Raw genomic sequence first — 25,081 nt, 5'->3', positions numbered from 1 at the left:
CACGCACACATATGTGAATCATGAAAGTCACACAAACCTGTTTAAAAATGAGTTACAGCAATCTGCGTTATGCTGTTTGATTTGATGTTCATCTTGTCAATGAGTCTTTCAAGCATTCCTGTAAAAACCTTCCTTTAAAACGCTTTATTTTAGAAAACCAATATAGCCTCCAGAAAATATACACCCACCGGCCACTTCATTAGGTACACCTGTTTAACTGATTGTTAATGCAAATGTCTAATCAGCCAATCACATGGCAGCGACTTAACGCATTTAGGCATGTTGACATGGTCAAGACAATCTGCTGTTCAAATCGAGCATTAGAACGGTGAGGAAAGTTGATTTAGGTGACTTTTAAAGCGGCAGACTAAGAATTTCATGCACAACCATCTCTAGGGTCTACAGAGAATGGTCTGAAAAAAAAGAAAATATTCAGTGAGTGGTTGTACTCTAGAAGATGCCAGAGGTCAGAGGAGACTGGTTCGAGCTGTGTACAATCGAGGTATGCTGAAGAGCATATCTGAATGCACAACATGTCGTGTCGAACCTTGAAACAGATGGGCTACAGCAACAGAAGACCACAACGGGTGTCACTGCTGTCAGCAAAGAACAGGGAACTGAGGCTACAATTCGCATGGGCTCACTAAAGTTAGACAATACGAGATTGGAAGTATATTGCCTGGTCTGATGAGCCATAATTTCTGCTGCAACATTCGGATGGTTGGGTTAGAATTTGGTGTAAACAACATGCCTCATATTATCAACGGTTCAGGCTGGGGTGGTGTAATGGTTTGGGGGAGATTTGCTTAGCACACTTTGGGTTAGTACCAAAAAAGCATTGTTTAAGTGTAACAGCTGGCCTGAGTATTGTTGCTGAATATGTGCTCGGCTGATACAGACAGCTGTTCTCTGATGACTTGTGACTGCAGTCGCTCAATAGTTCAGAACTGAAATTCCCACAAACAGTTTTGTACCTAAGCCTCCATTAATGAATGTGGACTCCATATTTACTTAAATATCCTTTTATACTGAACCTCCAGCCTCCTAACACACAGTATGACTGCAGATCAATCCCTGCTATCCGTTATCACCCAAATGAGGATGGGTTCCCTGTTGAGTCTGGTTGCTCTCAAGGTTTCCGCCTATTGTCATCTCGTAAATAAAAATGAATTAAATTGAATGTGCATCCTTTGATGAACCAGCAGGATATCGTGCCATGTCCCAAAGCTAAAATCATTTCAAACTGGTTTCTTGAACATGACAATTATGTCACTGTACTCGATTGGCCTCCACAATTTACCAGATTTGGAATGGGTTGGAACGGGAGATTTACATCATTGAAGTGCAGTAGACGAATCTGCAGCATCTGCATGATGATATCGTGTTAATATGGATCTAAATCTCTAAGGAATGTGAAATGTCCCACACCTAGCAGAATCTATGCCACGCAGAATTAAGGCAGTTTTAAAGGCAAAATGTGGTCCAACCAAGTACTACCAAGGTGTACCTAATGAAGTGGTTAGTGAGTGTAAGAGCCGAGTATGCAAATGTAGCTTGTAATCACACTATTCTCAGGCAAGAGGATTAACATGGGTGGATTTCTAAGTTGCATATTCATAGAATCTGCATGACCTAAAATGTAGCGTCTACCGGCCACAGGACACGCGCAGGTATTCATCAAGAACCTACTTTGTTCTCTCGCTGTCACTTCCAATGATAAACACTCGATAAGCTGATGAAGTGGTATTCAAGATAAGATCACTTATTCAGATTCCTCAAGAAGCACACTTCATTTACAGGCCTCTCGATCGGTCTGTTGTAGAAAAGGTCAGGTGAATCAAGACTCACTGATATAATACAAAAAAATATTCCGACATAACTTATTATAATAAGTTGAGCACAATTTCAGTGAATATGGAATTATATGAACATAAGAAATGTTATAATCTAGCAAATATCTTTTAGTTTTTTTTATTTGGTCTAAACTTTTTTGTGACCAATTGGTCATCTTTATAGCCCTCTGCTTTGTTTTCAATAATATTGATGAGCCATCTCCTGTCTCTATATTTGACTCTACAGCTTTAATAATAATTTAAAAAAGCTCCAAATCTAACAAATTTTGAATAACCCTCTTTTGTACAACCCTCATCAAGTCATTCCTCTGGTTTTCACTCTGACTGGGTCATTCCTAAAACCTTGACTTGCTTTTTTTGGCTTGGATATGCCTAGAACCCTAGTGCTAAAAGAAGAACCAGTGCGATGCTGCCACTACCATGCTTCACCATGGTACTGTATAGTGCTCTGTACATGATAAGTCTTGTTTTCGCACCAAACGTATATTTAAATTAAAATTATACCCAGTTCTTCTTTAGTCTCATTTTGACAAGATTTTGGTGGGCTTGGATTTATTTTGGGATTCTATCTGGGCGTCCTACACCATAGCCCAGACATGTGAAGAACGCAAGCCATTGTTGTCATATGCTGGGAGTGACCAGTACTTGTCAGTTTTTTTTTTGCAACGTCTTTATAGTTGCTGTCTCTTGGCAGCATTTGATTGGTTCGTTTTGATTAAAGGTACATGCCCCATTCTAAAAGGGTGTGAGACATAAGCAAGCAGTGTTAACTTTTTTTCCCTTTACCCTACAGTGTTTCTATTTGTTTCTCATTTGGATTTTTAGGTGCTGCATCATATTAAAGTTGGAGGAAAAATATGACATGATTTATTTCAAGTTCATTTTTGCAACCTGCAATCTGCAATGTTAACAGGTGTTTGTAGATTATATACATTGTAGGCCTCATGAGTCACCTTTTTTTTAAAAAAAATTGGCCCGCTCACTTAAGATTGGCCATAGAGTTAGTTTCCAGACCAGAAATTTGCCAAATCTGTTATGAGGCAATATTATGAAGTACTGCTTTCAATCGCACATTCAGAAGTGAGAATTTCACAGGATATATATAGCATTGTTTGACATATATTGTTGTTTCTCTTTGACATAGTTCTTTTCTAAATTGATTTCATTTAAAAACCTATTTTCCAGAATATGCCTTAAGGTACTTTAATTCTTTTAGAATTTTGTTCCAATGTATTTTAAAATTCTATGATATATGATATAATTTTTATTTTATTTTATTTTATTTCTGTAATAAACTTACAACTATACATTTTTCAAACTTTTTATCTTTTGCCTATTCAGTTTGTCCTTGTTACACCTCGATTATTCCAAATCTAATCTCAGTCAAATAAGCATCCTGGAAGAGTGATATTTCTGATAGCTTGAATAACAAAGACATCTGTCTCTCTGAGGAGCTGTAATATTGGGTCAGAATGTATCATATACATCTGTCTTCATTTTCTCTCTCTCTCTCTGTCTGTCTGTTTCAGAGCCGTTCAGTGCTGATGTGTGGGTGATGATGTTTGTGATGCTGCTGATCGTATCTGCCGTGGCCGTCTTTGTCTTCGAATATTTCAGTCCAGTCGGCTATAACCGCTGTCTGGCAGATGGACGAGGTATGCATGCACTGACACAGACTTGCGTGTGCATGGTGGGAGAACACCGATTAAACACCCTGACACGTTATAGCCGGGATGTCAAAAGCAATCTGGCTGTGAAAGTAAATTGTATGTGTCCTTACAAGTAATGCATGTTTTTTTCCCCATTATATTGACCATTACAATTGGATGCGAATTTTCTCCGAAATAATAAGTATAGACTTTAATGTAGTGCATAATCGGAGAACAGTTCTGGAAAAGGAGAGATATTAGAGTAGAGTTGTGCATCTTTGGATGTATAAAATAAACCCAAAAAAAAGCTAATATGTAAAAAAATCAACAGCAATGAGGAACACCAAAACCATTGCTAGCAACATTACTAGCTAGATTTTAGGCCAGACAAAGACAATTAATTGTAATCAAATAAATTCTGACATAAAAAGTTTAATTGTGTGCCTAAACAAATGTTTTTTAAAGTATAACTGAATAGGTTTTTTTTTGTGCTAACACTTTGCTGTTTAACAAGATTAATTTGCAATAAAAAATTTGTCTTTTTTTTCAATCATATTAAGCATAGCCCACTTCATGCATAACCTAACATGCATAACATTTGAACTGTTCTTTTTACAACATATCATTAGACTGACAGGACTCCTGTAACAAGTCTAATTCCTCTTCTACTGAGAATACAGAGCCTTTTCACATTTCATAAAAACCCACATTACCATGCCATGCCACCATGTGACTTGCAATCCAAATTGTGTTTGGAGAGAAGTGGAAATGGTTTACAAGTCCAGTAAGACAAACAGCGGCAGACGTTAGCTTGATAAATTACATTGGTGCAGAATGTGACATACTGTACTGTACAAAAACAGTGTAGTGGAAGTCTGGTGTGTTACTGTGCTTGTGTTAAAAATATTGATATTCAGTATACAGAAGATGTTGCAGGTAAGTTCCAGTATTATATCTAATATTTGAAGGCAGTGGTAGCTCAGTGGGTTAAGGCTCTGGGTTACTGATCAGAAGGTTGGCGGCTCAATCCCCACCTCCACCAAGCTGCCACAGTTGGCTCTTGAGCAATAAGCCTGTCTGCTCCATGGCCAATGTACCATAGTTTCCTACCTGTGACATGTGAGGAAAACAATTTCACTGTACTGTGATGTATATCTGACATACAAGGTAGAGTGTTGGGCTATTGATTGTAAGGTCCCAGGTTTAAATCCAAGCACACTTGGCAAACTTGCTCCCTTTACTCTTAATTGCTCAGCTGTATAATAAGATAAAATGTAAGTTGCTCTGGATAAGGGTGTCTGTCAAATGCTGTAAAGGGGTGATCTGAACCATTCTGTTTCTATTATTTCACCCTATTAAAACATTTCGAAGCACTGTAAGAACAAGGATCCAATTTGAAGTAAGAATTAATTAAATTTTTTTATTATACAATATAACATTAATTAAAAACGAACGTTTAAGATGTACAATGTAAGAACTCTATATAAGATATAAGTTTTAATTATTTGACTGTAACTACAGATGTGTACCTCTTAATGTACCTCCATCAAGCATTTGCCTTGCAAATAATTTCCAATTTTGCCACTGCATATAACTTTGCAAAAATGTTTTAATTCCTGATTTGAATTTATTTCGTATAAATATTATGTAGGAGACACTGTTGCATAGTGGTTAGTGCTGTGGCCCTGCACCTTAAAGGGTCGAGTGTTGAATTCCTTCCTCAGGTCTGTTTGCAGGGAGTTTGTCCTTGTTTGGTGGGTTTTCTTCGTGTACTCTGGTTTCTCCCACTGTACAAAGACGGATTTGGTTAATTGGCATTTCCAAATTGCCCATAATATGTTTGTGGGTGTCCTGATATGTATTTATTGGTATCCTCAAGTCTCATGAGATAGGCTCCAGGGCCACCTGCGACGCTGTACAGGATATGCGGTATAGACAATGAATGAATGAAAATAATTATATGAAGGGATGTACCTGAATACAAATCTTAATAACAAGATAATGTGTTTTATAAATACAATGCAATTTTTGCCAGGAAGTTTTAGAAGTCACTTGGGTATGTCTTAGCAGTGTGCATCAGAAAAGAGAATCCACTGGACATAAAAAGTTGTGCAAATGTATTATTTTATTAAATAAATATTAAAAAATGTCCTGACCAAGTACACATTTATACCTCAGGGTTTTCAAGTGTTTAAAACTTTGCTTTTAGACCACACCAATAAGCAAAAACAAGGGGAAAAAACTTTAAGGATACACATCCACATCCAGAAACTGTCACTGTTACACCATACTAATATTTTGGTTTCAGTTGTATTTTAAAGATCACAGCAATAAAGAGTTTGGCCAACAAAAAAACTCTGAAATCTGAACAGATATACAGTATGGCGAAACCAAACCATGTCCAATGCTGCACTGTGCTGTCTTCAGGTAATTGCTGGAAGCTGAGAGAATACAGAGACTACTGATTTCTCCTCTCGCCCCCAGGCCCGTGTTTAATGACATGTCCATATTACATAAGCCTGTTGTACTGCGCTGGAGCTTAAAAGCTATTCTAATTTTCTATAACTATAACACACTGTAGAGTTCCTCTGTGTCTCTGTGTCTAGCCATTTGAAAGCATTATGCCTTTTTCACCTCCAATTACTGTTTCAGCTCCTTCTGAATATGCTTATGCTTGCATCCGTCTACTTTTTAAACAGCTTTTCTCTCTTTTTTTTTTTTTTTTACCCTTTTTGTTATTCCCCTTAATCTCTGCATTTTTGCTTACCATCTTTCATATCTCTCTTTGGGCTTTTTCACATGTACATATATATTGTTTCTTTCTTTTTTTTTCTTCGATACTCACTCTTTTTCATTTTCTCTGTCTTCAGAGCCAGGTGGTCCCTCGTTTACAATCGGAAAGGCCATTTGGCTGCTCTGGGGTCTAGTCTTCAACAACTCTGTGCCTGTACAAAACCCCAAAGGCACCACTAGTAAGATAATGGTATCAGTTTGGGCCTTCTTCGCTGTCATCTTCCTAGCCAGTTACACTGCCAACCTGGCTGCTTTCATGATCCAAGAGGAGTACGTTGACCAGGTGTCTGGACTCAGCGATAAGAAGGTACGGAGGATTCACCAATAAAACCCAGATTACTAAGGATATGGCCAAGGGCTTTTCTGTCAGTACTATAGAAGTGACCTTTAAGCAATGGCCTTCACAGTTCAATAAAGCTAGAATAACACTGCATATATTATTTACAGCCCAATTTCTGTAGTGCTAGCTTCAGTTTATACTTTGACACATTGAACAAGGCTAGCCATAAAAAATGAAAAGGTTCTCTACATGAAATCAATTCTTATGAATACCAATAAACATTAAAAATGAAATCAAGTCAGTATTTTCCTTTCAAACCTGCATCAATTAACACAGGTACACTGACATTTAGATTTATGAGGAATTAAGAGGTTTTTTCTTTACATCATCTTGTAGAATTTTCTTTCTTCTCAAAAAAAAAAATCTTTTGGGAGGCTAGGAATTTATGGACTTCCAAAATATGTTCTTTTCTACTGACACACTAAGGTAGGAGTGGCACAGTGACTTAGTTGATAGCACAGTCACCTCGCACTGCCACGGTCTACCGTAGGTTCCATTTCCGCCTTGGGGTCTTTGCACATGGAGTTTGCATGTTCTCCATGTGGTTGGTGGGTTTCCTCGCGCAGTCCAAAGCCATGCAGAGGATTCGCATAGTTTGTATGTGTGTGCCCTGTGATGCATTTCCACCAGGGTGTATCCCGCCCCGTGCTTTGTATACAGGATAAAGCAGTATAGACGAGGATAGTGCCAGTAAAATTAATTTAAAGACAACATATTCATTGTGTGTTTCTTCTCTAGCTTTGCCAATATGCAGGGCTGTAGTCGGAGTGGGTACCTTAAGTCAGAACACTAATTCAATATTTATGCAGAGAAAGTTCATTGTATCTAGTTTTCTTTATGCTGAATACATTTTTGTTCTTTTTATTAGGATTTTGCAAATCACCTGCATATACAGTAGGTCATACCTCTGATGTTGCAAGATTTAAACACCAGAACTTCAATTTAATTCCTGACTGAATATGCTAACTGAAAAAAAAAAAATCTTATTGTTGTTAACTGTAGTGTTTCAATGTAGCAAAAAAAAAAAATGAAGATATGCTGTATGAATAACCTCAAGGATCGAGTTTGAGTCCTGCATCGGGCCTGTGTGTGTGTGGAGTTTTTTTGTGCTTATTCTCCTAGTGCTTGGTATGTTTCCTCTAGGTAGTCCGGTTTTCTCTCACCGTTTAAAAACATAGATATTACATATAGCCTTTCCAAATTGTCCATAATGTGTGAGAATAAGTGTGTTGCAGTTTAAGTTGTACGATTGTGTAAATGTTTACTGTATAAGAATCGCCATAGGTATAATGACTTAAAAAATATGCAAATTTGGTTTAATTTAAACAACATGGCTTCCAGACTCAGTATCTGGAAGCTTATAAAATAGTACTTGATCAAGCATATCCTATACTGATTAATTCTTTTGTGTTAACTTAAGCAGCCTTGAGGTACTAAATCAAGGTCAGGACATTGCAATGTGTGCATGATGTTTTAAATAGCTGAACTAATAATAATACGGCAATGTTTTTTTTCTTTTTTTGCATAAAAAAATATATAATGAGGTTGCATGATACTTAAACTAACGTCCGTTTTCAGCTAACTCTGCTTCATGTGCACTATTCCCATGGAGTTGTCAGAGGAGTCTGTTTTTCCATCCAAGATTTAAATAATGACGTGTGCAACTCCTACATGCATGTAACTAAACTCTGAATGCACACCCCTAACCATACTTTTTCATTTCATGAGCAAAATGTAATAAACAGAATAGTCTACTGTCTAGACTGCCTTATGTATATTTTATTATTTAGGCTTGTTTCCCAATAAAGTTTATTCTTATTCAAAGAAAACAAAACTGTGTCTACGCACAAGTTCACTTGCCAGAAGACAACATTTTGGCTGTCAAAGTGACATTGTTTAAAATGTAAAAAATATTTGTTTGGTCAATTGAAGGTAGTATGCATTGTGTATGTACAGTATACAGTACTACATGTTTGTCATTACAAGTTCAGGTAAAGTGCCTGTACATGTACCTGGTCCATGTCTTTGACATACACGAGTAATCATTGGTGTTAATTGCTGTTTCTGCACCCTTCATACTTGTAGTATGTTCTTGTAGCTTTGCACTTGGCCTTTATAAATGAGAAGTTATTAGGCTAATGTGAACTAGGTTACAGCTGCTAAAACAGGCAGGGAGAACTGACAAGGAGAATCTGCGGTAGCCACTCAATAATTTATGTGTTATTTTTTTCATATTTTGAATACATTTTTAGGCTGTGCTATATTTTTTGTTAAATAACATTTTAGGATGCTGTATTTTTTTTTTTCTTTAACAGCATCACATATCCTACATTTGATCAAATGAAAAAAGGAAAAAGACCTCATTTGTCTTTTATGATTTGAAGTGGCCAAGATGTGCAATATGTGTAAAAGAGTTATGGCAGTGTTAAAAATTATTTTCCACCTAACTGTTGAAAATTTATTACATGGTGTACCTAGCATTTCTGGATGAATTCAGGTTTAACTACTGTATTCACCCTGACCTTCTTCTTTTCTCTCTCTCCCTCTCTCTCTCTCTCTCTCTCTCTCTTTCTTTTCCTTCTTGTACTACAGTTTCAACGACCAAATGACTTTTCTCCACCGTTCCGTTTTGGCACTGTTCCCAATGGCAGCACAGAGAGGAACATTAGGAACAACTACAAAGAGATGCACAGCTACATGACCAGCTTCCACCAGAAGAATGTAAACGAGGCCCTCCAGAGCCTGAAAACAGGGTAAAAGAGAGAAAGAGGTTAAAAAAAGCAACCAAAGTGTGTTAGGGGACAGAGAGAAGGAGAGAGGAAGACAGATAGAATGTGAATGTGTGTGAGTGGGTGTTTAGTGGACACATAGCTGCTAATAGCAACTAACTGTAGAAGTCTGAAATTGTTTGTTTAGGCACGCCTAAACCACACATGTAACATTTGTATGTTTAAACTTACAGTGTGGATTTCAAATTTAATACATAAAAAAATACATAATACATACGTAAGAATTACATTTCCGTCCAGAGCAAAAAAACAGAAAATATTCTGTATTATGGTACCAAACTAGGATGTCCACACTGTTAAAAGTATTACTGCATGTCTGTACTACAACAAAGAGAAAAGGTATATGACGTGATTTACTGTACGTGGAGTGTGCACTGATAAGGGGCAACAGATCATTTCCAAATTGAATATATGTTTTTCTCAAGATACAAAGGGGAGAATAAAAAAAGGGAAGAAAAAATGAGGCTGAACCAAGAACACTATACAGGACCAAGAACACTATACAGAGAAACTCATTTCTTCATTAAAACATAATGAAAAGCAATACCAACTTTATTTTAATATGAAATCCATATTAAAAGGTGTTAAAGAAAAAAAAATTAATGGATTGGTGTGGTACTTGATTAAAACACTGTTACTATTACCAATCCAAAGTTGATAAATCTTTTTCTAACAACATGCCCACCATAACACATTGCAAAGCCCTCTGTCCCTAAAACTTTCCAGAGGTGGAAGAATTAAAGTTACAGCTCCACCTTTGACTCCTCTAAAAACTGCTTCTCTTCTAAAAATGCTAAATAAATGTGTCTTCTCGGAAAATTATAGAAAATTAATCCACCTGAGTAATAAAATATGGAAAGAATATAGTGGTTAGTTCTGTGGCCTTGCACCTCCAGGGCCGAGGGATCTATTCCCTGCTTTCGGGTCTGTGTGCGTGGAGTTTGCATGTGTTTTTTCTGTGTTTGGTGAGTTTCCTTTGGGTACTGCAGTTTCCTTACGCAGTCCAAAGACATGCAAACTAAGCTAACTGGCATTTCCAAATTTCCCATAGTGTGTGAGTGTTTGTGTATCTGTGTGCCCAAGTTCCCTGGAATAGGCTACTTACATGCCTCCTGCGAACCTGTACTGAATAAACACATTGCAAAGCCCAAACGGTATAGAAAAATGAGTGAGTAAGAATTGCACTATTCATAACATTTATGTCAGGTTTAAATTTTTTTTAAGAAATACAAGATTTAAAAAAATATCTCAAAAGAAATTTCTTTTGATGTCAATTATCATGCTGGGGCTTGGACTTGGACTCATCATGCTTAGAACCAACAGTCTCACCAGCTGCAACAGTGCCATTCATAGGCTCAGCAAGAAGCCCTTTGATTAGTAGTGCAGTACATGGACTTTTTAGTTTGTCATTTACTAAATTGAGCAGGAAAATACATTCTAAAAGGTTAGCATGGATTAGTCACAGTCTAGAAAAAACACACTTCAATCGATGCCCACATAGATTATATTTTCTTCTTTTGTTCTTGGCAGAAAACTGGATGCATTTATCTATGACGCTGCTGTGCTGAACTACATGGCAGGCAGAGATGAGGGCTGCAAGCTTGTGACTATCGGGAGTGGTTATATTTTTGCTACCACAGGCTACGGCATTGCTATCCAGAAAGATGCTGGTTGGAAGAGACCTGTGGACCTTGCCATTCTGCAGTTGTTTGGAGATGGTGAGAAATGCTATTTCATATTTTATTTCTCACTTGAGCAATGCAGCTAAAATTATGCAGTAAAACCTGGCTACTGTACATGAATACAACATAACTAGTAATAACTGAAGTGTATGTTAATTTTATACACAAAAAAAAACTGTAAGCCTAAATATAACTTTATCCAAAAGCTTTTAATTTATTTATTCAGGTACAGTAGTATAAAGCATGAAGAACAAACCCTCCAAAGGCAGGTATCATATTCATTCTAAGATATGAAATTACAAGGACTTGGACTGGATTGGGTTGATTTTTATGTAAATATGGACTATGCTAATAATTCAGATGGCTAATGTTTCTCTTTGTATGCTAAAAGATAGCATTAAGGACCAGATCTGTGTCTTTTAGCCATCAAGCCATTTCCAGTTCTTTCCTCAAAGATCCAGTCAATTAAAATTTGTTGTTTTATCTCCCTAAAAAGAATAGATTTCCTGATTGTGGTATGTTGGTCAGCTGACATACCACATGTTGGTTAGCTGACAAGGTAAGGTGGACTTATAAACCGTTCCACACCAAGTTCTGTAGTCAAACAACTGATAAACTATTTCCTGTTAGCCGCGAGGACAACTTAGCCAAGTTAACCACTTTTTCACTGGATTTAAATTATAGATTTCACACACACACACACACACACACACACACACACACACACGTACACTGAGAGAGAGAGAGAATGATTCTCCATTTAACGTTTATTTCCCAGAAATAGTAGAAGTCCTGTTGAGTAAAAATGTATTTTGTATTAAATAGGGCATTATGATTATTTTGACACATTTTGTGACGAGAATGTAACCAGTAATAAATTTCAGCCTTTTGCGATTAAATAATTGCACAAATCTAAATTGCGATTTAATTTTTTATTGCAATTAATTGCATAAGACTTATGCTGTAAAAAGAGTAAGTTTTGCATGTAATATTACATACAGTCGGAACCAAGGTTTATTGCAGTAATTTGCATTAGAAACTTATTAAAATGACAGAATATGATTAACATACTTTACATTCAGATATATTTAAATGAATTAATTAATTAAATAAATAAATAAATAAAAATGTGGTAAAAGATTTTGGGGTTTATGCCTTTTTGGGGGGAATTTTCCCCCTAAGTTTTTCCCTAATTTAATGGTAGTCTTCAGTTGTTCAGTTATTCTACACAAAGGATTTTCACTTTCAAACATTTTTGACCCTCTTTGCTTACCATATTTAATTATTTCTGCTGTTAATTTCAATTGATGCCACCTGGTCTTCATTTCCTGCCTCCTTATTTAAGCATTTCCTTGTTCCTTTTTTTTTTTTTTTTTAAAGGTATTTCTCTGTAATTCTAAGCCAAGCTTTATATGTATAATCTCCATTTTCTGTGTATAAAATTTTCATTCTCTACAATTCTCTCTGCCTTATCTTCTCTTTCCAGAGTCCTCCTTGTTGCATTTTATATTTATTCTTTTATATATTAATTTCAAATCATGTGGTATCTACAATACTCTTGTTTACAAATTCCTATTTATCAGGTGTAAATATAAAGTAGAACTGACTTAGTACTTAAATCTTAGCTTGGAGCTCAAATTTGTGTATGTGAGAAATACATCAAAGGCATGTACAGGCAGCAACAGAAACAATTTTCTAAAGTGTCTAAGAGCTTTGGATGTTTGAAATACCATGCCATTCCTACTTCCTCCTTTTATATTCATTTAATGAGCTTTCACTAACGACGTTCTCATCCTGTACACAATCAAAGCCACACAGACTTTGGTTGTGTTCCATTTTGAGCACAAAATGATTTTGTGAATAGATTTCCATATCAGACAACATAAACGTACTGGCAAGTGTGGATTGAGCCAAACAAAGTATTCTCTATTTAGCTTACATTATTCCTGGCCTAGTTCCAGGACTTGCTTTGAGTGATTGCTTGCTCATGCATCCATAAAGACAAATAGAGGTATTGACATGTGTTAGCTAGGTAGCCCAACAGCTGCCTGTTTGGGGACCAGGTCTGCTTTAGGTGTACTCAGATGTGTTACATGTCATTTTGTTACTGCTAGGCATTATGCAATATTATGTAAGTGCTAGGACTGACGTCATGGCTTGCTTGGATGCAAGTGAGTGTGATGGTACTGAATGTGCGTATGACGTGCTGGTAATGCACAGATAACCTGTTTGTGCTCTCTTTCTTTCTCTTCAGCTTCCTCTGACTTTCATACACGCTCATTTCTGTCTCAAGGGAACTGACTACAGTGCTCTAATGGAAGCATGGTTCTCCTTTACTCAGACAAGTCCAATACACTGACAGAAAGAAATGTCTCATAGTTCCTTCAGCCTATAACTCCTATCAGCTCTTTTCTCTTACTCTCTTTAAGTAGGTCACTGTTAAAAATTTGAGCTGTCTCTGTATGTCAAAATGTCTTTTGCACACATCAGTGTAAACTTTTTTTTTCTTTCGGCATGACATCAGAGGTCAGACTCTTTCGAAGCTCTTGACTCCCACCCTTCCATCAAAACCTGGATTGGGTATTTGTTTTTTGTGTGTATTTATATATTTTAAGATAAAGCCTTCAATTTTCACATATACTGTACATTACAGCATAGTGAAATTCCTTTCCTTGCATATCCTGACTTTAGAGGAAGTAAGGTTCAAAGCGAAGGGTCAGCCAACATACAGCATCCATGGAACAGATAGGGTTAAGGGACTTACTGTAAGAGCCCGATGAGATTAAAAGCAGGTCGGCAGTGCTAGGGCTTAAACCTTCAACCTTTTCAAACACCCCTGGACAGAGCGCTTGAGTCATGCATTTTCCCTTTTTTTTTTTTTTACATTATAGGCTTTTGTACCAATGAGAACTATGGAAACTTATTTTGGGACTGGATGCACTGTTTGTTTTGGGTGTTTATTGCAGTCAATATAAGCTGGTTAATCAAACCGCCAGTCAGACTAATCCACAAGGGTTAGAAAATGATGAACATTACCATTATCAGTAGTTAACCAAGATCCTTTCATTCTTGTTTTGGTCAGTTCTTTTTACTTAGGATGTGCAGTAGAACACCACCCTTTAGTCTCTTTAAGAATAAAACATATGGAATATGATTAAAGGGTGTTGGCCATGTGACTAAAGTATTATATCATGATACTTGAATGCATTAATGTGATATGTAACATTTCATTTCTTTAGCTATTCAGTGCTTTAAATATCCATACTGTATGTATTTTTCTTTTTATATACCTTTGGCTCCAACCATTCCTTTATCGCAAATTTGAATAAGACTGTTTATATAACTATTTACAATCAATATATCTCTTCATGGACCTGTCTACAATATTTTTCACGTACACATTTCACATTTGGTTGTATTTCCGACAAGATTTGACAAACAGACAGACTGAAAAATGTACCTCCTGTTTATTTTGCATCTATGTACAGTATACATGTACATTAAAACACAGTATGTTTTCAATCTGAGTATGTATTTATGTTTGCTAGTAGTCCTGATGTCTTTTAATAATTACGTATTAATGAATATTTATTTTATCGTTTAAAATATTTTCAATATACAGTACATTTATTTTAAAATTAGTTTCTTTCAGTCAGTTTATAATTACTTTTATTTTAAATTGAAACATTACTGTATATGCCAAAACCTATGATATCTCAAATCGGCCAGTGTCTATTGTGACATAATTTACTACATTTATTGATATCATATTTATGGGGCAAGATCCTGTCCCTGCTTTGATGACTGCCAAGGCCCTAAGGTCACCCCTTAGATCCAGAAGCTAAATCACAAGTGACACTTATAATCAATCATTAATGAGGAAGCGCTCTGCTGGGAAAACATCCGGAGTAATTCAACATGACAAATGTTGTGTGTCTCAGGGGCTTTAATTTGTTTACGACACTCTACATCAGACAACTTTAAAACAAATAAAGTTCTAAATACAAAGAAGCCATCATTAACGCAAAACCGTGAAAAAGAACTCAAAGAGCACATTATTGATGAACACAGTGGAGGGAAAAAAAAACATTAATGCACATTTAAGTAAAAGCTTAAAAGCATTCGTACGCTCCCATGTTATATTCAGACACACGTAGAATGTGTCTTAGATACACACACACACACACACACACGGCACACACGGGCACTCATACTTCAACTTGGATTACAACAGTAGAGACACTTTAACTTAAGGCAAAGACATCATACACTTACTCATCTTTATTTCTCTCTGCCCACTCTCTCAACCTCTCTTTGTCCTTTACCCAAAATAAATCCCATAACCTACTGTCATGGTCACAACATTATCACATTCCCCCCATAACCCACCCCTACTTCACCTGTCCCCGTTTCAAAATCCTTATTCTCTCTTCATTTTATTATAATCCACCCAATTCTTTACCTTTCTTTTGCCTTCCCCACTTCCATTCTACAATTTCTACCTCTCTCTCTCTCTTTCTTTCTTTCTCTCTCTCTCTTTCTCTCTCCTTTTTTCTTAACAGGTGAGATGGAGGAGCTGGAGGCACTGTGGTTAACTGGGATTTGTCACAACGAGAAGAACGAGGTGATGAGCAGCCAGCTGGATGTCGACAACATGGCCGGCGTCTTCTACATGCTGGGGGCTGCCATGGCGCTGTCACTCATCACCTTCATAGCTGAGCATCTGTTCTACTGGCAGCTACGCTTCTGCTTCATGGGCGTGTGTTCGGGCAAGCCCGGTATCACCTTTTCTATTAGCAGGGTGAGCAGGTCCCTCTGCTTTTTCCGTTACAAAAGATACAATGGGAACTGTTGTAGTACAGTTGTGTTTGAAAGCCGCTGAGGTTACTGTCTAAAAGACTAGGCTGAGAATGAATTAACCCTAGATGTGCTACAAACCATGAAATACTCACAGCTGAAATTTTTATAATAATCTACAGTTATATAAAAAGGATTCTTATGTGGATAACTAACCGAACTAAATGGAACTAGTTACAATCCTCACTGAAATAGAAACCCTCTGTTTTACATAAAGCCTTTAGGAATCCCACTAGATAGATAAGTTTAGCAACAGCAAATATGGTACCAACTAAATAACCATATACAGTAAGAATGTCATGTTCTGTAATTTCTAAATGTGATCTAGTTGAAAACAACTCGGACAGTCATTTTAGTTTACATTATAAACATTCTTATGGGGCTCCCCCAGTGGGATAAACAACAATTAAAAAAAAACTTTCATACTGTACAGTAGGTTTAATTTTTTCCTGCCTATACTGTACTGTACTGTATGTGGGTTTGAATGATAAGGTAATCTTTGCCTAATGGGTTTAGCAACAGAAATGGCTACCATCAAAGTGCTACCCATTCAGTGAGCCATGATTTTTACCAACCCCGAGCGAACTCAAAGGTGCACACATGATATAGGAAAGGAAGGAATGCTGTCTGTAATAGAGTAGTCTAGCCATATAGTCGTCCTTAACCCAACCGAGAAGATAATTGGCAAAGCATCTCTAAAAAACCTGGTTAATCTGAAATTATTAAAAAACAAAAATCATAAATTTAAAAATAAGTACAGATGTCCCCAAAACTATAAAAAAGAATCATCTCTCTGCACAAGCGGGACTTATATATTCTATGACAACCTTTCTTTTGAGTGCTAAAAGCATTTCTTGAGGTAGAAGTGTATAATCAAATGTTCAAATATTAAAGGATACAGGAGCAGTGCATGGAAGACGCTTTAAGAGTGGCTTCAGGATAAGAAAAGCAAAGGTTGAAGAGACAAAGTGTATGTGTGGAGTAACAAGTGATAAAATAAAAGAATAGGTAGACCCCTCTAGGGAGAAAAGAAAAGAGAAACATCATATCAGAGACATGGAAAATATGTCCGTAGAAGACCAATCAGATGAAGGGGTCAGAAGATAAATGGAAGAAAATAGCCAAGCTGACAAGAATGTCCAAAAGGGACAGGATTTAGTGAAAATATGCCTAACAGACGATGTGCACAAGAACAATGGTGAGCCAGAAAATGTTACTAAGGGTCAGAGAAGAAACAGTTTATCACCATGTATACACAAAGTCTCTTACTGTACAGGACATGTGAATATTTAAGATTATTTTTGTGTATTACATAATTGTTATTTTGTCCTTGGTGTTTTTTTTATTTTATAAATCTAAGGAGTTCCTTTTTGAATAGCACTAAAGAACTAACAAAGAAAATTGATGGACAGTATTCTATCATTTAAATGGAATTTCAATTTTAGATGAGTGCTTAAAAAAGCAATACATTGGATTAAGCTGAAGAAGTTCAGATATTTTTGTAGAATTCGTTTTCCTGTTGTTTCTCTAATACTAAGAAGAAGAGCTAAAAAGATCTAGTGATGTTAGCTGAATTTTTAATCACATTGATTGGCATTATTGATTGTTGGTGAAAACCAGTCTCACAGCAAAAACACCATCAATCACACGTTTACCACCTACTTTATCTCTTTCAACCTGTCTTTCATGGTAACCCCTCCTTCATTTGACAGTGCAGGGCTGGGGTCTGATGTATGGAGCTTTAATGAACCTACCATTCACTATACCATCCTTCAGTATGGATTGTTGTGAGGCCCAATATGTTGTATTCTTCAATGGATATAGCAAGAGCATTGATTAAACTTTAACATAATATTTTACTATTCACCATAATCGCAGCAAATTAATTCTTATTTTTTATGTCTTTCTTTTCTCTTTCCCCTGTTTCATAACCTTACTTTTCTTTAATTTTTTCATCAGGGGATCTACAGCTGCATCCATGGTGTCCAGATTGAGGAGAACAAATCGGGCCTCAACTCTCCGTCAGCCACCATGAACATGAACATGAACAACACCCACTCTAACATCCTTCGATTGCTGCGTACAGCCAAAAATATGACCTCTGTGCCTGGGGTCAATGGCTCTCCCCACAGTGCCCTGGACTATGGCCATCGTGAGTCAGCTGTCTATGACATCAGTGAGCATCGACGCAGTCTGGCAGGCCACAGTGACTGCAAGCCTCCACCTCCATATCTGCCAGAAGATAATATGTTCAGCGACTATGTGAGTGATGTGGAGAGGACTTTTGGGAACATGCACCTGAAGGACAGTAACCTGTACCAGGATCATTACCTGCACCACCATGGGGGCACGGGATCCGGACTGGCTTTGGGTATGTCGGGTCCCTTGCCTAACCGACCTCGTAGCTTAGGCAGTGCCAGCTCATTGGAGGGAGGGATGTACGATTGTGACAGTCTAGGGGGAGGGGTAGCACCTATTTTCACAACCCAGCCCCGCCAGTCACTGACACACAGGAACAGGGAAAAGTTTGACCTGATTGCAGGCCACCCCACCCAGTCGAGCTTCAAGTCTGGCCTGCCTGATATATATGGGAAGTTTTCCTTCAAGGGAGGGGCGTCCAGTTCAGGGTTTATCGCAGGACATGAGAGGTACTGTGGGGGAGGGGGGGCGGGTTCAGGAGGGGACGACGGAAATATCCGTTCAGATGTGTCAGATATTTCCACTCACACCGTAACCTATGGAAACCTTGAGGGCAATGCTAAACGACGCAAGCAGTACAGGGACAGCCTGAAAAAAAGGCCAGCTTCTGCCAAGTCACGCCGGGAGCAAGATGAAATTGAGCTGGGTTTCCGAAGGCGCACCCACCACACCATCCACCACCACCACCACCATCATCCTGTTACACAAGGGCACCGTTCAGCTACCCCACCTGTGGAACGCAAGAGTCTAAGAGGGGCCAACTCTACGTACATGTTCCATGACAAAGATAATCTGAGGGACTTCTACATTGACCAGTTCCGATCCAAGGAAGGGGCATCCCAGTGGGAGCACTTGGATTTGAGTGATGCTCCAGGAATGGGTGGCGGAGGGGGTCTGGGTGGGGGCGGATGTGGCGGCATAGTCAGCAGTGGTGGTGGCGGGGGAGCGTGCACTAGTTTGGTTCCTGTGGACGATTTCTTGAAAGGTAAATCCAAGAAGACAGAGTGTAAGGGTGGAGTGGGAGGATCTCCTGGGCAGCAGGGCCATGCATGCTGGGAAAAGAACATTGGAGGGGTGGGAGGTTTGGCAGGAGGGGATTGGGAATGCCGTAATTGCCATAGTGGAGGCAGCAAGCCTGTTTGCATGCATGGGGGAGGAGGGGGTGTAGTGGGATCAAGTGGAGGAGGTGGGGGTAGTGGACAAACCTCCAGTAGGCCAAGCTCAGCCACTTGCAAGCGATGTGATTCATGCAAGAAGCCAGGCAACTTGTATGACATCAGTGAGGACAACCACCTCCTCCTGGATCAGATAGGGGGCAAGTTCGCCCCAGAAGGTGGAAAGGGAGGCGTTGGAGGTGGCGGGGCCCAAACCCAGGTGCAGAGGCGCAAGTTTGGCCCAGGGGGCAGGGTGTTGCGTAGGCAGCATTCCTATGACACATTCGTAGACCTGCAGAAAGAAGGGGCGGGTAGGATGGGAGGCTCTGGAGGGTTTGGAGGAGCATCTATGCTTCCTCAACCCCGGAGTGTGAGCCTGAAAGACAAAGATCGCTACATGGAAGGTGCAAGCCCATATGCCCAGATGTTTGAGCGGTATATGGGAGAGGAACGGGAGTCGTTTTTTAGTGGTGGGGACCGGGGCAAGGGAGGTGGCTCATCGTTTAGCTTGTTTCGTGGGGGTGAGGGAGGTTTGCACCGTCGCTCGGTAGGCGAAAGAGACACTAGGGACAGGGATAGAGGCATGATGGGAGGAGGTATGGGAGGTACCCGAGGGGTTGGGACTTACTCCTTGTCTAAATCTCTCTACCCAGATAAGGTGAACCAGAACCCATTCATCCCAACCTTCGGCGATGACCAGTGCCTATTACATGGCGCCAAATCGTACTACATCAAAAAGCAACAGGCACAGCCACAGCAGCAGCAGCCACAACAGCAGCAACAGCTCCTCAACAACAACCGGGCAGACTTCCGCGGCTCCATGGGGGTGACTTCTTATTTGCCAGCCTCTGCTTCTGCTGGGGTTTTGTCCAACGTGGGACCCCGTTTTCCCAAGGAGCTATGCCTCAGTGGGCCCCTCAGCAACCACCATGGAGGGGCAGCAGGCAACAACAAGCTGCTGTCAGCAAGGGACGGGTTAGGGATGGGACAAGCGCAGAGACCTTTCAATGGCTCAAGTAATGGACATGTATACGAGAAGCTCTCCAGCATTGAGTCTGATGTCTGATGTTTATGTGCGGTTAAGAGACAGAGGCAGAAAGAAAGAAGACGAATGGAAATTGAAAAACAAGGAGGCAGCAGACTAAAGTAATGACCAACAGATCATGTCTACTTTGTAACTTCACTTTTAGAACCAAGAAAGCAAACAAGAGAAACTGATCTATGTTTGATCCAGGTGGACGTAGCACTGTTGGAGCACTGTAAATAGAGAGAGGGGACCTGTTTACCAGACAAAAGCTCAGACCAGAGAGTGACAACCTCAGTATATCCCTCTATTTTATCCTCTCTTCTTTTTAATTATCCGTTTTATTTTTCTGCTCCTTATACCAAAACACAATGTCCGATTAAGCTTAGGTACAGAGACCTGGTACAATCGTGAAGAGAAATCAGTTATTGTCTAGAAACAACAGGGTACACCTTACAATAATTGTATTGATGATGTTAACAATAATATTATTAGATTACAATGTTTATGATGTTCAGTTTGGGATTGATTTCTGTATGTTATATGCTGTAATATCTTTTTACTCTGCTTACAATTCTGTGTTAGCATACTACTTTGCAGAGAATTCTTATTTCATCATGGGTTGTCATTTGATCCTATTTGTCAACAGAGCTTGCATTGTCTTACATCACCATGCCATTTTGCCCTGATCTGGAACTCCAGGACCGCCAGGGACAATGCCAAGCTGGAAAAAAAAATGTTTTCCTTTCAGCTTTATTTACTATTAATTATTCATGTTTATTTCATTTATTGAGTGCTGTAATATTATATGTAAAAGGCATGATTTGCAAAGTACTTCAGTTGTACTCGAGATATTGTGCTGAAGGACAATTATTATGATCTCTTTTTATGGCTTTACAATTTTTATAATGTTGCATTAATGTCAGTAGAGCGTTGGTTTAGAACACAGCACATTACGTGCCTTAGCAGGAGTCCCAGAATTCTAATTATACAGGTCATGTTGCCATGGCAACTTTCTGGTCACTGCACACAGATTGGTAATTGGATGAGTATCCATGATTCTGGATCGTTACAGGTGATAAAGACACCTGAAAAGGAATTGCAATGTCCAATTTAGTGCAGAGACATAACACAATCTTAAATTGTATTATTGTGTAGCACGGATGTAAATTCAGAATTTTTGTTTTACAAAATTCATTTTGAATTCAATTTGCACAGCTCTCAGTGAAACTCGTTCTATAGAAAATAACTTAGTATTTAGTGAAATTATTAGATGGGATGTCTTTTTTTTTTTTTTATTGACCTGCAGGGTTAAGTTATGAAATAATGAAAACGCGAACATAAATCGATTAATTATTTTCCACACTTAGCCTGGAGGTGAAATTTTCCCTTTCTTTTTGTTCTTTTTGGCCAAGAATGAGACGGCTTTTACAGGATATTATCAAAAAGCTTTGCCTTGGCAGCCACTTGTATTTTATAAGTGTAAATATTCTTTTTTCAGCAGTGTACAGTAAGAATACGGGAAGATTTAACTTTAGGATGTGTTTCACTTACTAAAATTTGAAGTAAAATTAGAATATTTGCACAATTCAACCTGGCCAAAAACATAAAAAAAGATAAAAATTATAATAACACAAGTACAAATGTTACTTATGTCTTTACTCTCTCTACATATTTTAACAGACAGCATCCTGGCTAGCTCTGCTTTAGCTTAAACAACAGTTAAAACAGTGCTGATCTGTAAACAACACCCTTCAATTTAGTTTTATTCTAAATCAAATGTGTTGGAATGGCACTTACTAAACAACTTAAATGTTCTAGACTTAATCATTATTGTATATTAACCCAATCAATCTTGGACAACCAGCAATAGTCTATAAGTAGTCAGGATTACTGCGTATATATACACACTTGAGGTATTTTGTCTAGTATTACATGAATTAGACAAAAATTACACTTTGTTAATGTTTTAACTAGATTAACCAGTAAACCTGGCCATTTAGTGGTATAATCGATAGACGTGTCATATTTACATCCCACCAGCCTACATGTAACCTTTTCTGGTGGTCCCAGAAATTCAAGTCTATTTTTTTCTTTTACATATACCTATATAGCTCTAAATAAGTTTGTTTTTCTGTGTGAAATATACATCTTCTTTATTCACATTTTATAAACATACTCTCAGCCAAACGGATCTCCAATTCAAGCACAATGTTTATATTAATAATTGCTGTGTAAATATCTATTTTGTGGACTTGAAGAAAACACCACTTTAAATGCCACATTTCTTCATTTTTTTGCTAAGTGTGTGAGAGTTTGTGAAACTGTGAGTACATTGTGAGAGACATGCATGCATCTTCCTTTCTATTTTACATTCCAGCTTTTAGATTCTGTATAATTCCAAGACCACGTTTAGTGTTTTTCTTTTTTGTTAAAAAAAAAAAAATGTGTCTTTTTTTTTTTTTGCTTAACCTATACCAGTTAGTGTCACACAGAGTTCAAACTTATAATGGTCTGGTGTTCGACAGAAGGCATTATCCTCAGCTTGAACTTTTGATTCATGTGTGGGGTTCTAACTCGACAACAAGTTTATCTTCATTCTTGTGTTCATAGGGCTATTTTTTAATGTAAGTGATTGAATTAATCTATCACTGCAAAATATACATATATATATATTTGCATGTTCAACCCTTGGAAAAATGTGTTTTTATTTTGAACGTGGTCTTTTTTCTTATTAAGGGTATACTTTTTTTCTTCCGTCAAATGTTTGTTTCTTAAATGATATTTTGCAGGTTTGGTGTACAATTATGCAGTGTGGCCACTTCTTCTGGCACTCTAGATGTTTTCTGTGGGATGGTTTTGGTAGCACTGGACAGAGGAAATCTGTGTGTGTGGGTGACAGTGGAAGAGAGAGTGTCTATCAGAAAGGAAGTCACGCAGGCTAACTCAAAAGCTATGGGGTTAGCAGTGCTATGGAACAGTAAATTGGCTGTTAAAAATTTCTTATTTTTGTGCGAAATTGAGCTGGCAAGGAACTCGGTTCGCCTTTGCTCTTCCTCAAAACAGCTGCAGTTCTTCCTGTAACATAGCCTATAGTTTGGACTCGCACCAATTCACTGGAGGCTCTGTGATAGTGGAGCTGTTCACTGCATGTAGGTGGAGATTACAAGAGACAATGGCAGGATTGTACACATGAGAGAGTGAAAGATAGTAGCCTACATTTCATATTTGCACTCTATTATAATTTTTACTCATGTATAGGATTCTTGGGGGTTGGCTGTTGCACAAAGAGGCTGCAACATTGTTATAGAGTGTAGGCTTATCAGTTCTTGTTTCCCATTGGCTCCTTATTTCTCTCCTCTGCCAGTGTATGTCACAGGTATTTGTAGAATACATGTGCCTGAATTCATGCTTGATTACCTCTGCGTGTGGGTATGTGTGAGACGCAGCGCACATGTGTTGAAGTTCTGCTGTAAATAAAGAAGTCCCCTTTTTTTCCATAATTTTTAATATATGGACATATGGATACTAGGATGGGATCATTTCCCATACACTTTTGTTAGGAAGGTTTTATAACCACCATAGCAGTATAACACGATCACATGACCAAGGGTAGACCCCAAATTGAAAGGATAAAACGTATGCCTTTGTTGTCTTTCATATAAATTGATATTTCTAATTATCTTTTTTCCTTGGTTTTTCCGACACTTATTTTAAATGTTAATGACGAATTACAAATGTACAGATTGTGTAAATATGACCAAATGGTTTCTCTTAATCCATTTTTGTATAGAGAGAGATTACCTGTGTTTAAGATTACAATAATAATTTAACGGGAAATTTCACAATACTTAAGCTATTGAGAGTACAGACACAGTATGTGTGAAATATAAGTGCTAAGATATATTCTTCTGTCTCTTTGTACAAAACAGTGTTGACAATAAATAAAAGGGAGAAATCCCACGTTTTGTTTCTTGTTTTCACCTTTTTCCTTTACAGCTACATTCTAAACTGCATACTGTATGAGTGAATAAAGGATATTCATCAAGATTGTTCAGAAATACTCAGCAGCTTGGGGCATATAATGAGATTTTGTCTCTTTTTTTTAAAAAAAAAAGAATGACTACTGCATTACTGGATTACATTTAATTACTTTATTGGTTATAGTTATACAGTGATTATTTTGTAATTAAATAATAAAGTCTGTTTACAGCTGCTACGGTATATACTTTAATAAGTTATACAGTAAAAACCTATAGGAAACACAGAAAATTAACACCATTCTAAACGTAAGGTTTAGATAAATATCATGCACCTTAAACATCATAGAAGTAGAGGGGAATGTACGGCTAAACTCCCACACTAAATAGTAGAAACACTACTCTAGTAGTGATTCTAATCCCAAAATCTTTACTACCATAATAAATAATGCACAATACTCAATATAGGAAAGGAGCATTTGTGGCTCAGTGGTAGGCTACTCATCTGCCATGCAGAAAGCAAGGGCTCCCAGCCACTGAATACAGGGCAGTCTTAGTGCCAGTCATGGAACTTACTTTGGCTTGATAAATAAAATGTATGGGTGAGAATTGGTGAAAACCAAAACCCTACTATTATATAAATGCACCAGAGTGTACAGTTGATAACATAGGAAAAGCAAAAAAGTGTGGAATTTAATTATTCTGTTAATAATAATAATAATAATAATAATAATAATTATTATAATTATTATTATTATTAT

At 37.8% G+C, this 25,081-nt stretch overlaps 1 protein-coding gene across 3 annotated transcripts in view; it reads left to right on the top strand.

The window, feature by feature from the left end:
• The window catches only part of grin2bb (glutamate receptor, ionotropic, N-methyl D-aspartate 2B, genome duplicate b), a 119,060-nt gene extending 94,757 nt beyond the window's left edge, over nt 1-24,303 (top strand). For 2 of the 3 annotated variants that reach the window (XM_053477071.1, XM_053477070.1), the window contains exons 11-16: nt 3,383-3,508; nt 6,373-6,602; nt 9,228-9,388; nt 10,955-11,142; nt 15,669-15,907; nt 17,923-24,303. In XM_053477071.1, the coding sequence (XP_053333046.1) occupies nt 3,383-3,508; nt 6,373-6,602; nt 9,228-9,388; nt 10,955-11,142; nt 15,669-15,907; nt 17,923-20,382 (3,404 nt within the window). In that variant the 3' untranslated portion in view covers nt 20,383-24,303. The remainder of the gene's footprint in view (nt 1-3,382; nt 3,509-6,372; nt 6,603-9,227; nt 9,389-10,954; nt 11,143-15,668; nt 15,908-17,922) is intronic. The other variant, XM_053477072.1, reaches the window with a different exon arrangement.
• The last annotated feature ends 778 nt before the right edge of the window (nt 24,304-25,081 follow it).

The sequence above is a fragment of the Clarias gariepinus genome, chromosome 18, assembly GCF_024256425.1.
Source record: "Clarias gariepinus isolate MV-2021 ecotype Netherlands chromosome 18, CGAR_prim_01v2, whole genome shotgun sequence".
Classification (NCBI taxonomy): domain Eukaryota; kingdom Metazoa; phylum Chordata; class Actinopteri; order Siluriformes; family Clariidae; genus Clarias; species Clarias gariepinus.
This window is presented reverse-complemented; position numbering and strand designations above follow the sequence as displayed.